This window comes from Ceratotherium simum, chromosome 8 (assembly GCF_057802395.1).
Source record: "Ceratotherium simum simum isolate JZ-2026a chromosome 8, ASM5780239v1, whole genome shotgun sequence".
Taxonomy (NCBI): Eukaryota; Metazoa; Chordata; class Mammalia; order Perissodactyla; family Rhinocerotidae; genus Ceratotherium; species Ceratotherium simum.
Window position 1 is genome coordinate 3,848,102 of NC_141907.1, and position 15,423 is coordinate 3,863,524.

General features: G+C 58.7%; 1 protein-coding gene across 1 annotated transcript in view; it reads left to right on the forward strand.

Annotated features, from left to right (window-relative positions):
- The first annotated feature begins 886 nt into the window (after positions 1-886).
- ABLIM2 (actin binding LIM protein family member 2) overlaps positions 887-15,423 on the forward strand; it is a 171,067-nt gene continuing 156,530 nt past the window's right edge. Inside the window, 1 exon segment of the mRNA XM_087434872.1 lies at positions 887-959. Coding sequence (XP_087290998.1) covers positions 950-959 — 10 coding nt within the window. The 5' untranslated portion in view covers positions 887-949.

Consider the following 15,423-nt stretch of genomic DNA (forward strand, 5'->3'; position numbering starts at 1 on the left):
AACGCTCCTCCAGCCCAGGCCCTCCGCACTCCTGCGGCTCACGCTTTGTCAGTACCAGGCACCCAGGGGGGTCCGCCTGCTCCATCCCGGGGCCTTCCCTCTCCTGTATCCGGACCCACGCCCCGTGCTGGGCGCCTGACGTCACAGAGGGCAGTCGGTCACTGCGGGGGCTGGGCCCAGGACTGCCCTGGCGTGGGACGCGCCCCCTCCCCGGGCGCCAGCCGAACTAGACCAAGGCGCCAGCCGGGGCGGCGCGCCGTGGCCTGGGATGTGCGGCCCTAGTCCTGGAGTGAGGAGCCCCGTGCCCGAATCCTAGCCTGCTCACTGGAGGAAGAGGGCAAATCCTGCGCGCCCCGCCCCGGCCTCAGTTTCCCTCTGCAAACTGGGGAAACAGACGATCGGCCCAGAAGGTCTTCAAGGCCCCTGCAGCTCCACGACTCAACAAGAGCTGCACCAAGCTAGATTTTCCCTCGGCCGCTCTGCTCGCCACTCCCGGGCTTCCGAGAGCCACCACCAGCCAGGGCGCCAGACAGGCCGCGGAGACGGCTCCGCAGGGGCCCACCGGCGGCCGCTGGAGCCCGAAGCGATGTAGCTCTCCCGCGCATGCGTGGGACACACAGACTACTGGGACTTGTAGTCCGTCCGTGTGGCGGCTGGGGCACGAAGACAGAGCGGCGGGGGCGCGGCGCCTACACTTCCCAGGGTGCGCCCAGGCCGCGGCTCTGCCGGGGCGGGGCGGGGCGGGGCCGCCCCGGGGGCGTGGCCGGTGGGGGCGGGACCTGAGGGGCGGGGCCGGGGCGCAGAGGGGCTGCGGCGGCGCTGCGGGCGGGCGCCGACCTGCTGACCGGCAGGCGGGCGGGCGGGCGATCGTGCGGGCGGGCGTGCACCTGCGGGCAGGAGCGTCGGGCTGCAGCAGCACCGGAAGGCCCGACTCCGAGCTGCGGCTGAGATGAGTGCAGGTGAGTGTGGGGACGGAGGGACCGGCGCGTCCCCGAGCAGGATCGCGGCTCAACAAGCTGGGGGCTGCACCTGCAGCACAGCGGAAAATCGCGCAGCGGCTCCACCCAACTTTTGCTCCAGGGTCTTCCAGTCCCGAGGGTCCGGCGCGCAACCTCCTGCCCCTGCGCCCCGAGCGCGTAGCGCTGCAGCGCGGTCTGGGGACGCCTTCCCACCTCGCCGGCCGAGGGTGGCTGCGCTGGGCTTTCTGGAAGGCGCCACTCCTTAGCTTCTCACTGGGGTCCGGGTCGCCGCAGGCTGCAGGAGACAGCCAGGGTCCGGGCGACGGGCGCGGAGCCGCCCAGACCCTGCCACGGAGAGGTGGGATCACATGGGGGCTTTGCGGCAGGGGGCGCCGCCCTTGCGCGGCTCCCGCAGCGCCTGGGTAGGGGGCGTCAGGCCGACCCCCGGCGCCCTGGACTCGCCCGCGACAGTTGGGGACGCGGAGCCAGCAGGTGTGTGGGACCCGCCGGGATCTCCGCGCCTGGTCTCAGGCCCTTCACCCCTGCGCATCCCCACTGCCGCCTCTCCTGCCGCACCCACCGGATCTGACAGCCTCTGTGCGGCGCTGGAAAATCCCACATCGCCACCAGCCAGCCGCGCCTAGTGCGCTTGGGGAAACTGAGATCTAGAGCAGGGAGGCCTTGGAGGATGCGAGTCTGGAGCGCGGCCTGAGAGCCCCGTTTTGAGAGTCTCCTGAGGCTCGGCACTGAGCCAGGGCTTGCTGTACATTCCCAGGCAGGGAGGGGCCGTCACCCCATTTTTCAGGGTGCGACCAAGGCTCACCAGGCTTGAGTCACTTGCTCAGCTCAGGCAGTGGGGCGGGGATTCGAACCTGGTGCTCCCTAACTCCTGTGCTCTTTCCTCTGAGCCTGTCTTGCCACAGACTGCAGTATGGCCTTTGGCCATTGTGCAGAAACCAGTGGGGACAGTGGCTTCCTCAGGGGGGAATTGGACTGGGGAGGGATTGTGCATTTAGTGAGCGCTTACTGTGTGCTCTCAGCATGGAGGGGACCCCCGTCCCAGGGGAAACAGTCCCCTCCCCTTTCCAACCCAGGAAGGAGGGATCACACTGGCAGTGGGTGTTGGGAGAGTGTCTGAGAGCAAATGGCACGTGGTGGGAGGCAGAATTCTCTAGAAGAGGATTTCTGAAATGGCCAACCTGTTATCTGGAGGTGGCTGGGGAGCAGGGCACCCCGAGACTTGGCAGAACCTCCAGACACATTTATCTAATGGCAGGTGGGGATAATGCCAGGATGCACACAGGGTAATTTTAGGCTTTCTGTGACCATAATTGATACCTCCAGTCCCTCCTGTAGTCAGGGAGAACCCTGGAAGGAGCGCTGGCATTTCCCCCCTCCTCCCCTTTTCTGGTTGTCCTGGGAGAAGGGGTATGTGGGCACTGGGGGGCTGTGGGAGGTCGTGGTTTGAAAGAGCAAGGGGACTAGTGTTTGAACCATGGTGTCCACCTAATGGCGGACAAACTGTGGTCTTGGGCAAACCGTGGCACCTTCCTGAGCTTGGCTTCCTGATGGGTAAAAGCAGTGTGCTGGTTACCTGGAGAGGATGAGATTCAAGTGAGAAACCCCACACATGGTGGGTCCTCAATAGCTTGTGATGGTCCTTGCTAGATGAGCAGGGTCACCTGTCTTCCTGAGTTACTCCAGCCCTTTGGACCTGGCCATGGGCGAGCTCTCCCATCCACCTGTCACTCATGCCCCAGACCTGTCCCCAGCCCATCAGGCTGTTATTTGCACAGCACTAATTTTCACCCACCCCACAGTGGGGGAGAGCAGTGCGGTCCCTTGTGCCTGGTGCTTGGCTCTACTGTCTGGCCGCCTGCACATCTGGCAGGTCAGGGGCTTCTGTCATCAACAAGGGCAGGTCCTCACCGTCCTCCCTAGGGAAGGCTGGCATCACTGCGGAGCTTGGCTCCAGCAGGTGTGGCTGGGCCTCACTGGGTCTGGTCTCCAGCTGCCCAGAGGGGCCGGACGGTCAAAGCCTCAGGCAAGCTGTCCAGCCTCCTCGGATCGGAGACTCCCCTCTCCTTTATGCCAGGGGGGCTGCAGGCGGGTCTTCCTTCAGTCTGATTACAAGGGCGCCTTTGAGATGGCTTGGGGTGGCATCAAGGCCCGAAGCATTTGCCTACTCGTTCTATTGTGTGTTGATCTCAGATGGCCAGGGAAATTGTAGGAGATGGCGTTCTGTGTCAGACAGGCCTGGATCCACATCCAGTTCACTAGCTGTGGGTTCTCATGCCTCAATTTCCCCATCGTATGGAAGGAATGCCCTTAGCTCTGCGTGCAGTGCTGGCCCACGGGGGGTGGGGCCCAGTAGATGAAGATGAGTATGGTGGTGGCTTTATAACATTGCAGCCCACATGGTCACATCTGGCCAAGGTGGGGCGGAGGCTTCCACCTGAGCTGGGAGGGGGCTTCCAGTGCCAGCTCTGCCACCAATGAACCCCAGGTCCTTGAGCAAGACCCATGCTCTCTCTGAGCCTAGGTGTCTTCCCTGGGCAGCTACAGGTCTGGCAGGCAGGAATCCCCCAGGTGGTCAGCGGTTCATGGGGAGTTGTGTTAGTCTGCCAGGGCCACCATAGCAAAGTTCTACAGACCGGGGGCTTAAACAGCAGAAATTTGTCTTCTCACACTTCTGGAGGCTGGAATTCTAAGGTCAAGGTGTGGGCAGTGTTGGTTTCTTCTGAGGCCTCTCTCCTTGGCTTCTAAATGGCAATCTTCTCCTGTGTCCTCACAGGGTTTTCTTTCTGTGCATGTCTGTGTCCAAATTTTCTCTTCTTATAAGGACACCACTCATACGGGATCAGGGCCCACCGGATGACCTCTGGTGATTACCTTAATCACCTCTGTAAAAACCCTCTCTCAAAATACATTCACATTCTGAGGTACTAGGGGTTAGGACTTCAACATGTGAGTTGTGGGGAGACAGACACAATTCAGCCCACAGCAGGGGTGCAGGGCCAGAGAGAGAGCAGGAGGGGCTGGCTCAGCCACCTTCTGTTCCCATGGCCGCTGGGTGAGGATCACAGAACTGGAAGGGGCCTGGAGGATGCTCCAGTCCAAACCCACCCACCCGCACAGAGGAGAAACCGAGGCCTGGAGAAGGAAAACCGACTGTCCAGAGTCCAGGAGAGTGTGTGGCAGAGCCAGAACCTAAGCCCTAGCCCCTTGCTCTGGTTAGCGCAGGTCCTGGTATTGGGAACAGAGAGACACACGCCTTCACCAAACCCAAGTGTGGGCAGGGATGGAGCCACAAAGACGTTCACCTCAGCATCACTAGGAACAGCAGAAGGTTAGAGACCACCTAAATGTGGAGGGGAGTGTTGGGGTGTCAGTCAGCTATGCAGTCAGTCATTCAGTCAACAAACATTGACTAAATGCCTACTGTGTGCCAAGCACTGCCCAGGCCCTGGAATCAGCAATGGACAAGAACAAGCAAAAATCCATATTCTCCTGAAACCCCTTACATTCGGGGGTGGGGGAGAGCATTCTAGTTAACAGCATGGGAAGAGTTTTCAATGTTAGGAGAAAATGCTTAAGAAAACAAGTTTAATTTGGAAAACAGCTGAGGGCAAAGATTGTGTGTCATATATGATCTCAACTCTACAAGAACAATGGAAGAGAAAAGACTAGAAGGAAATACATCAAGATGTCAACAGTGGTCCTTGTCTGTTGGGGGTAGGACAAAGGGCCAGGGTTGCCCCCATCTGCATCTTTCCAAGTTTTCCTCATTGTGTGCTTTTCTGTTGCAATGAAAAATCAAGTGAAAATGAGAAAACATTGCTTCCAGGTCTAAGGAGGGCACACTCCGGTTTGGAAGTCCATGACTCGGCGAGAAGTCCAGATGATTCCGTTCCGCAGAGGCCGCGGTCCTTTTGCTGGGAAGGGAGCTGTCCCAGGTGACAGCATTAAGGAGCTTCGCACAGGCAGGGGCCCTGGGCCTGGGTTTCCCTGCGTGACTCCATCTGAATTAGGTGTGGCAGAAGACAAATCATCCTGACCCAGAAATTCATCCAAAATTGCATCTGAAAAGGACGATGGTTGCCCGAGAACCAGCTGGCGCTCTCCGGCTCAGCATGGGCAGCGCTGAGCTCTGAACTGATTTTCCTTATGTCCAGGGTTACTTCCTAACCTGCCACCAGAGACCTTCGATTCTTTATGGCTTCTGTCGATGACGTAGTTTGGGGGTAGGCGGTGTATTTTCTAGAATTAAGACTTGACTGTGATAAACTCCTGGAAAGTCCAGTCTTACTGTCCCAGAATAGGGAGTGTGGTCCTCACTTATGGAGAAGTCGCCTGTCTGACACCCTGACCCTCCAGAGCATCGTCTGGGTCATGGGAGATCTGTGAGCTGGCGACAGGCAATTGGCAAGTCTGGGGGATGAAAGCAGAGGGTGGGGAGGTGTCCAGCCCAGGGAGGGGTCGGTCCTGCCACTGGTCCTCAGGGCCAGGCCGGCTGCAGTTGCCAACAGCAGCAACTGCTGGAACTCTGGGCTGCTGGCCCCTCCTCTGCACAGACACGGGGGCTTCCTTGCAACCCTCGCTCTGCCCCTGCCTCTGAAGGACGTGGGAAGGCCTCTCCTGAAGTCGGGTCTCTTGGGCTCAAACCCCAGCTCTGCCACCTGCTAGCATCATCAATCATCGAACCTCTCTGGGCTTCCATTGCCACCTCCCCCTGGGGCTCCACAGGGACCGAGGGTGCAAGTGCCTGGCGTGTGGAAGAGGCTCGAAAAGGCAGTTAAAATAGTTGCAACAGGAGAACGTGGGAGGTGTTCAAATAGCAGCTCATATCTTTGGGCGACGATCTTGCGAGCTGCTCAGGGGACTGGCCAGATGGGTGCTAACCACCACGGGCTGCCCCGAAGCACTGGCCTCGGGGCTGCCAGCACGCAGGCAGAGCAACCTGAGTGGAGCGTGTCTGTTTACTCGGGGATGTTTCCATTGCCGTGTTCTCTAGGGTGTCTGCCAGCACCCTGCTTTGGTGTCACAGCGGCTGCGGCTTACGGGGTGCTCCCTCGGGCCCCGCGCCCGGGCCAGATGCCCTGAGATCCTCACAGAACTTCTTAAGACTGCTGGGGCACCCCATGTACAGGTGGGGAAACGGGCGCCCGGGGGGGCCCGTCAGTTGGAGCGTCACGCCATCCGCGGCTGGCAGAGCTGGAAGGGAATCCCACTGTGCCCAGACACGCGTCTCCCTGACGGGGGCTGGGGTGCCTGTCCCCGTCCCCATGCACATCAGCCAGCTGCAGTGGGTGGCTTACTGCCCCCTCTTTTATTTATTTATTTATTATGTGTGTGTGTGTGTGTGTGTGTGTGTGTGAGGAAGGTCAACCCTGAGCTAACATCCGTGCTAATCCTCCTCTTTTTGCTGAGGAAGACCGGCTCTGAGCTAACATCTATTGCCAATCCTCCTCCCTTTTTTTTCCCCAAAGCCCCAGTAGATAGTTGTCTGTCATAGTTGCACATCCTTCTAGTTGCTGTATGTGGGACGCGGCCTCAGCATGGCCGGAGAAGCGGTGCGTCGGTGTGCGCCAGGGATCCGAACCCGGGCCGCCAGTAGTTGAGCGCACACAGTTAACCGCTAAGCCACGGGGCCGGCCCCTTACTGCCCCCTCTTAATGTGTGGCAGAGTGTTTGGGATGGCGAAGGCTTGACCCATTTGGAGCATCCTGATAATGCCTCGTAGTGTGTGGGGGCGGTTTACACAACCCCTCTTCTCACTTGGACCGTGAAGCGTTATTCGTGTTTTCCCAGTGAGGCACCTGCCTGCTCCTAGCTGGGAAAGCAGGGCCAGACCCAAACCCAGCTCTGTCTGCCTCGGGGGCACATGCTCTTTCCTCTGCCTCCTATAGGGGCTCCTGCCTGGGGTCACGGCACGGCCTCAGGGACCCACCACCGACCGTGGGGGAGAGTTTCACCGTGTGGAGTCCATTTGCCTCCCTGTAACCTTGACCCTCTGGCCCCAGGTCCCCCCCGACCACCCTACCTCCCCGGGTCCTTGGGGCTGCCCAGAGCCGTCTGTTCCCGCTGGAAGGCAGCAATCCCGGCCCTCCTGGGCCTCTCCTCCAGCTCCCAGCCCAGCCCCTCGGCAGCACCCGGCCCCGTCAGTGCCTGAGCTTCCTGGACGCAGCCCCCCGCCGGACCTCAGTGGGACCTTGGGCGAGCCTCCTTCCCTCTCTGGGCCTCAGTGTACCTGTCTGTAAAAACGGGGGCTGCCACCGTCCTCAGGGGTGTGACCACTTTTCTTCTGACAATGCTGTCCCCTCCGCTGACCCCAGAGAGATTGTCTGGCTCAAAGCTAAGCCATCATTTCAGGGAAACACGCTGTGTTGGCCATGAGGTCTCCCGTTACCCTTCTCCGCCACCAAGACCTCGTCTGACGTTTTCACGGCGGGCAGCCCTTTGGCCTTTAGGCCCAGACTCCCTGGCGTGAGGGGTTCTCGGCAGCCTGCCTGGGACGACATCTGTGCTGTCTGCCTGATCCCTGGGCAGGAGAGCCACTGAGTCCTTTGTGTCCAGGGAAGGGCGGGGGCGGGTGGGAGGTGTGCTGTGAGTTCTGGGGTGCTTACTTTCCCTTTGGTTCAGCCCACAGCAAGCCCTGCTGGGCGCAAGGGCTGGTCCTGGGCACTTTCCGGCCTCAGTGGGCTTCCAGGCTAGGGGTGAGCAGGCGTATACTGAACAGTTGCAAAATGATATGCTTGGGGGTTTCATGCGCCATTTTGCATTGGCTGAAGATTTCTAAGCAAGAAGGGAGGCGGTCTTGGTGCCTTGGAAAGTACAGTCAGTGGCTTTGGGGTCAGGCACACCTGGGCTCTGTCTCAGTTGTCACCTGCTAGTTGTGTCCCTGCAACCAGGTTGCTTAACTGCTCTTTGCCTCGGTTTCCCCACCTATGAAGTGGAGATCATAGCACCTGCTTTTCGGGATTGCTCATGGGCTGTAGTGTCAAGGCCCTGAGGCACAGCAGGCACCAGGAAGCAGGGCGAGTGGTCTCTATCACAGCTGTACACACCCTCCAGCGCTCGGGGCAAACCCGAAGTTGCATGGTCCACGGTGGTGTCAGCTCACCCCATCCGGGCTTGCAGCTGCTCTTCCTGTCGCTGGTTCTGCTCCCTCCCCTGCCCAGCCCGCCCCAGTCCTGTTTACACCTCCTGCCTGGTGCCCGTGCCAGGAGAAGCCCCATCCCCAGAGAGCCGCCCAGCTCCCGGGTGATTAGCCACGGTACCGTCCTCGTGAGGCGCGGTGTTTTGGGTTATTGGTCCCTGCTCAGAGCGTCGCTGTGGCCGCGTCCTGCTGGGCCGTCCTCACTCCAGGCACCAGCAGCCGTCCACCCCCCTCCTGTGTGTAGCACGTGCTATACATTCTGGGACTTTGGCTTCTTCGTGCACAGAACGAGGGGTTGGAGAGATGATCCGGCAACACGATTCCAGCCAGCAGACCAAAGAACCCACGCCAGCGTCATGCAGTGCGCAGCGTGTGGCTCCTGTCCCCGCCGGCGTCTGTCATCAGGGCAGGGCTGAGCCTGGGACTTGCTCCCCTCGGGGCATCCGCACATGCTGCCTCGTGACGGGTGTTCTGTGAACGTCTGTCGAGTGAAGGATGGGTGACGGCTGGAGCTCGAGTCCCCGTTCACACTCAGCCTCCTCATCTGTTTGCTGCCATTCTGGGCCAGGGGTCACAGCAGGCCTCTCTCTGACCCTCTGCTTCGCCTCGGACTTCAGCGGCCCCAGGATCTGACTGGAAAACGACGTCTCCAAGGCCCTGGTTGGCACTGCAGTTGGGTGTGAAGTTCCAGGAGAGAAGAATTGCAAGGACGTCCCGTGGCCCCACTTCAGCTGGGCGGTTGAGTGTCAGAGGCTGCAGACGGTCCAGCCTTTTGCCCTGCAGCTGTCTCAGGTTAGGTTCCTGAGCGACAAGTGACCAGGACTTGGGTGCAGGCAGCTTAACTGGGAGGCGATCCCAGGGAGCACGAGAGAGAGTGAGGAGGCTGAGAGCGGGAGGGAGGGGGAGCCAGGGAGCATTGGGATGGCGGGGCGGCCACTGTGGGCCTCAGGGGCTCAGTCTCACTAGGGGACCATGCAGAACGCTCCTCAGAGCCATCCCGCAGAGGGGTGGGTCACTGGGGTCTTTGTGCTGCTGGGCGGAGGGCTGGTCCTGGGAGTGTAAAATCCTGCACTGCCCTAGGCAGGGTGGGCAAGCTTCCACCGGCTGGAGAAGGCCTCAGGGGTCTGTGTGCGACTGTCCACGGCCACTGCGGGGGCATCACTATGCAGCCGCTGCACCCACAGTGGCTCCCACAGGTGGTCCAGCCTCAGCCTGGGTTGGGGCCACCTCTGTTCCCAGCACTCTCAAAGGCTCAGAGCTATTCCAGAATGCTCATTTAGTCTTTCAATGACTATTTATTAGGCACCTACTGTGTGCAAAGCGCTGTCCTTGCTACTGAACCCCGAACACCTTGCTTGCATGTTTCCTGCCGCTTTTTCCCCTTTGCCCCCTGCCCCAGATCCTGGAATTTGTCGTCCTCAATCTTCCACCAGAATTCCAATGTCTATGACGCGCTTCTCCACCCTATTAGGGCCTTCCTACCCCTCCCTCCTCAGAGCTGGTGGGCAGCAGACAGAGCCAGGGTTTCCTGCTGAGGACTTGTGTCTGGTCCTGGCTGCTGTGTGACCCAGGGCTAGGCACTGCCCCTCTCTGAAATGCCTCATCTCAGATGGTGTGCAGGGCACTGAATAACAGCCTCCCAAAGATGTCCCTGTCCTAATCCCCAGAACCTGTGGATATGTCACCTTACATGGCAAAAGGGACTTTGCAGGTGTGATTAAGTTAAAGATCTTGCAGTGGGGTGATTACCTGGGTGGGCCCCGCATCGTCACAGAGGTCCTCAGAGGAGGAGGCAGGAGGGGTGGAGAAGACGGGGAGAAGTGATGACAGAAGCAGAGTCGGAGGAGAGAAGGTGCTGGGCTGCCGGCTTGAAGAAGGAGGAGGTGCCAGGAGCCAAGGAGTGCAGGCGGCTCTGGAATCTGGAAAGGCCGGGAACAGATCCTCCCCTGGAGCCTCCAGGAGGAGCCAGCCCTGCAGACCCGTTTCACTCTGGCCTCCAGACCTGGAAGAGAATGTGTTTGTGTTGCTTTCAGCCTCTAAGTCTGTGGCCATTTGTCACAGCAGCACAGGACACTCAGACAGATGACCATCCCTCCTCCTTCCCTCTCTTCCCCACCGGTAGGGGAACATCACAAACTGAAGACTGTTCTGGAATGACTCAGTGGGGTGGTGTGGTGCTGTGTCAGGGCATACACGTGGCCTGGGCCTCCTGCTCCCGCAGCCGCGTCAGCCTGGAGAGGTGTTTCACAAGCACCTGTGGGTGAAGGACGAGCGAATGAGGCTGAGCCACTGACGGAGCAGGGGCGGAGGGGAGACGGTAGTTACTGAGCACATCCCCGCTCCATACGGCAGCTCGCTCCGGCCTCACACTGTCCAGGGTATGGGGTTATCCCCGGGCTCAGGACACCCAGCCAGGGTGCACACCACACCCTTCCCACGAGCCTCTTCCCACGAGGCCTCTCAGGCAGTGGTCACCTCTCTGGATCCTTGGCTCCCCTCCCACCCCACCTGCTGCAGTAAAGCAGCATCTGGTCCCATGGCGGTGTAAGAAATGTTTGTGGGTGTGGAGCCCTGTGCTGGACAGGCAGAGGATGCTGAGGAGACTAGGATGGCACGGACACCTCCCCAGGGAGATCATAACCCAGGCAGACAGGCAATATGTGTCACCAGAACCTGGCAGGAGAGAGAATGGGGACAGGACAAGAGGAATCGCTTTCATGGGGCATCAGGGAAGGCTCCCTGGAGGAGGCGGCATTGGAGCTGGGTCCTGAGACTGGTGCGTGAGTGGTGACTAGGGAGGCAGAAGGCCCAGCACAAGCAAAGGCAGTGAGGTGGGGAAGCGAGGGCATACAAGGGTCAGCAGACTGTCCAGGGTGGCCAGAGTGGATGAGCCACAGGAGGAGCCAGGCTGGGCAGTGGGGAGAAAGTCAGGCTGGGCAAGCGGGTGTGAACCCTAATGGTGGGCCCAGAGCTGTGGCAGCGCCCGCAGCGCTGTGACAGTTCCCCATGCTCCTCTGTTCAAGGCCAGATTGGCTCATGGCCTTCAAGGCCCTCTGATGTGACTTCTCGTTTGTGGTTCTGATGCAATGGTTCATCTCCAGCTCTGAAACCGGGCCTCGTGTGCCCAGTGCTCAGGGAGGAGTTGTGGGGTGCAGAATTACAAGCATCAGTTCCCTCACACACGTCCCGGTGGGTGTGCTGCAGAAATCAGGAAACGTGATACGTGTGCAAGAGCCCTGCGTCCCGCTAGGGGCCTCCCTGCTGCCTCTAATGGGGGTGGGGATGGGGTGCAGTGCAGGGCAGGTGTGGGGTACAGTGTGGCTTGGGTGCATTGTGGGCTTGGGGTGCAGCACAGGCGTGGGGTGCAGCATGGACAGGGGGTGAATTGTGAGCGGGTGGTGGCTCTGAGTGCTGAGGGCCAGAGGCTGGTGCTGCCAGCGCTTCCCAGGCCACCTCTGGAAGCCAGTGGTCTCCCCCAGACCTCGGTGTAGCTGTGATCGCTCTTCCCCCCAGCCCTCTCATCCTCCGGCAAATTCTTTCACCTCTGGCCCCGCTGGGCCCCTCTGAAGCCCTGCGAGGCCTGGGGCTGCCACATGAGAGCTTTGTTCTGCCACCAATGCTGCCTCTTCCCTTCCTCCCGCGGCCCCCATCTCCTGCCACCCCAAATCCCTTCTCTGCCTGTGTCTCACGAGAGCAGCTCGCTCAGGGCGCGGCGGGAGGAACTGAGAGGAATTAATATACCCGGCAACGTATACACACCCTGAGCCCCTGAGTGGGGTGGGGTGGGGGCAGTGGGGCGCCTTTGAGGAGGCACATTGCAGCCCAGTGCAAGAGGGTTTTCTAACAGGTGATGCTGTCGGAGGGGAGACGGGGTTGGCAAGGAGGGAGTCAGCCCCCATCACTGGAGGGTGATGCACTCCCATGGGAGGGTGGCTGCTGTAACAGGGGACCACAAACTTCGGGGAAAAACAACAGAAATTTGTTCTATCACCTTTCTGGAGCCAGAAGTCCAAAATCAGTGTCACTGTGCTGAAGTCAAGGTGTGGTCTGCGGAGAATCCACTCCTTGCCTCTTCCATCTTCCCGTGGCTGCTGGCGTTTCTTGGCTTGTGGCCACATCACTCCAGTCTTCAAGGCCAGCACCCTCAAATCCCTCTCCATCCCGTCTCCACTTTGCCTTCCCCTCTGTGTGTGTCAAATCTCCCTCTGCCTCCCTCCCGTGAGGACGCTTGTGGCCCACTGGGATAATCCAGGAGAATCCCCCATCTCAAGATCCTTAAATTAATCACATCTGCAAAGACTGACACCCGCCCCCCCACTTTTTTTAACCACATAAGGTCACACTCATAGGTCGTAGGGATTAGGACATGGATATCTTTGGGGGTGGGACAGTTATTCAGCATACCACAGGCTGCTTCTCGAGCATTCAGTTCCTGGGGCCAGCCCCTTTTTCCCTCCCTGTGTGGTCTCTAGAATAGCTGAGGGTTTCAGAGAATGACTTCTCGCAGGGTAAACAATGTTACTCAACTCAGCTGAGTTTAAACATCAAAAATCCCGGGAGATAGATACTGTCACAGACTGCCCACTGGAGTATCACTGGAGTATCAATTTGTACAATCTTTAGGGGAGCAATTAACAAAATGTATTGAGCCTTAAATACACTCATGCCCTTTGATAGAGGAACGCTGCTTCCGGGAATCTTTTCTGAAGAAAGGCTCTGAAACGCAGGTAGGGATTTACGCATAGAGTGGTCCATTGCAGGGCTGCACCCTCTGCAACGTGCGTGTCCGGCTGTGGAGTGCTGGGTGAGTTACTGTCCGTCCACAGCAGCGGTTCTCAAACCTTCAGGGCTTAGGACCCCTTCAACTCAACTCTGGGGACCGCAAAGAGCTTTTGTTTAAGGGGATTATATTTATTATTTTGTATTAGAAATTAAAATGGAGAAGATTCCAAAATATTTGTTAATTCATTGAAAAAGAATAACAGCCCTTTGTATGTTAACGTGAGTATTTTTAGTGAACAGTGGCATTGTTTTACAGGTTTGCAAATCTCATTAATATCTGGCTTAATGGACAACAGCTGGATTCTCACGTCCGGCCTGTGTTCAATCAGCTGCAGTGTCGCACGTCATGTACCCTCTGGAAAACTCTGTTGTACCCTCGGGAAAGAGTGGAAGTGAAGAAGGAAAATAACATTTAATCTTATTATGAAAATGGTTTTAACGCTACCGACCCCCTGGTAGGGTCTTGGGGATCCCTGGGATCCCTAGACCACTCTTTGAGAACTGCTGATAAAGGATGAGGTATTAAACAGTCGTTAAAATGATTATGAAGGATTATTAAAATACAAGTGTCAGGGCAGGCGATAAATGAATACAGGATACAGAATTTTATACCCAGTTTTTATCTCTACAAAATATGCGGAAAAGACGCCCTAGAGGAAAATACATCAAAATGCAGTAGGGTTGTGGGCACCTTCTCCTTTTTTCCTGATGCTTTGCTGTTTTATTTTTTCCTGCTGATTCACTCTAAGGATATGCGAGCCACTGGGTTTTGCTCAAGGAGGCTTGATTAGAGAGCAGCTGTCCGACTCGCTGGCACCCGGCCGGCCCCTGCTCCTGGGACTGCACACTCTATTTTGGGAGGTGCACTTTCGCGGTGGAACTGGGGCTGTGAGTGGCATCGACATGTTACAAGCACAGGAATTTAACGTGTGTGCGTGTGTGCGCGTGTGTATGCACTCTTGTGATAACTTAGTCTACACTTACAAATGAGAGGGAGTTCTGCTCTGGAGCAAATTCCACAGTCGCTGATGAGGAGTTGGGAGCTGGTCTGAAATTCCTAGTCCTCAGCTGGAATTCCTGCCCCCGGCAGGGCTCCGGCAGAGAGCTAAATATATCCTGGGTGTGTGCTGGCGACCTCAGGAGCCCCAGCCCCCGGCCGCCGCTGACCAGAGCTCAGGGGAGCAATCGATTTGTCTAATAAAAATCAATGTCTGCCATTACGGAGCGCCTAGTAAGGCCGGGCCTGGTGAAGAGGTTTGTACCGGCGCGGCCGCCAGTGCCACAGATCCCTGTGGGGCGGGGATTATTGCTCCTAGTTTGTAGATAAGGGCACTTGGACTAAGACAGGAGGCGTGAGTTGCCCAAGGTCACACGGCTGGTAAAGGGGGGAGGTGGCGTTCAGACGGGTCTACCCCCCAGGGCCGCCTCCCCCGAGAGTGTGTCTCCTCACTGGGCTCTTCCTAAGTGAGGAGCATCGCTGTGCTTCCCAGGAGCTCACCCTTCCTGATAAAGGTGCCTCGAGGGTGGCGGAGAATGGCAGTAGCAATAATAGTGACAGCACCGGATGAGTGTCACTCATTTAGTCCTCTCAACGCTGCGGGGCGGTTACCGTGACTGCCCACGTTACAGGTGGGGACACGGAGGCCAGGTGTCATCGAGAAACCTGCCGGCACCCAGCTGGTCATGGTGGAACCGGCATTTGAACTCAGGCGGCCTCTTGCCAGACTCCGGACTCCTGCCAGACTGCGTCTTCCCTCCCTCGTCCCCTGCGTTAGACGAGGGTCAGCCTCAGCCCAGGCTGCCTGCAGCCTCTCTCGGCCCAGTAGGAGCTGCTTCATATGCCGTCCGAGTATCGCGATTCTCCTCCACACCTCACCTTGCAGAGCGGCCGGGGCTCCTGCTCCTCCGCTGGACTGGGCTGTGACGGGACGATGGCACCACGGGGAGCCGTGGGGGCGGCAGCATTCTGAAAGGGACTTCTAAAGGACCTGTCCCTTTGCTTACTTAACTTATGACCACAGCCTCAAAATGGGCACCTTGGGAAGAACATCCTGCTGGAAATTGGGGTCTTGTGGGTCATTTCTGCCCCCACCCCAAGGGTATGGGGGCCACTCCCCTACTGCCCTGCCCTGAGCCTTGACGCCTCCCTTGCCCTGACTCGAGGGCACCCCTTCAGCCCGGGGGAGACCTCAGCAGGGCTTTGCTCTGGATTTGGGGGTGGTGGTGGGACAGCCGGGCCGCAGCCTGCCTCGTAGCCATGGCACCTCCTGGGGACCCCTGGAATGCAGCCTGCAGACACGGGGGTGGCTTCTCCCTGGACCCCCCCTCTCAGTTCCTGTGTGCTCTGTGAGGACCTGCCTCTCCCTGGGACCAGGACTGACAACAGGAAGGACACCTCCTTCACAGGAGACCCAGTTCCTGCCCCAAAGGCAGGGCCCTCCCGGGTCCCATGGACAGCTGCATCCTCTAACATGCAGCCGACCAACCCAGCATCCACAGGGGCGGGGACAGGCAGAGGTGGTG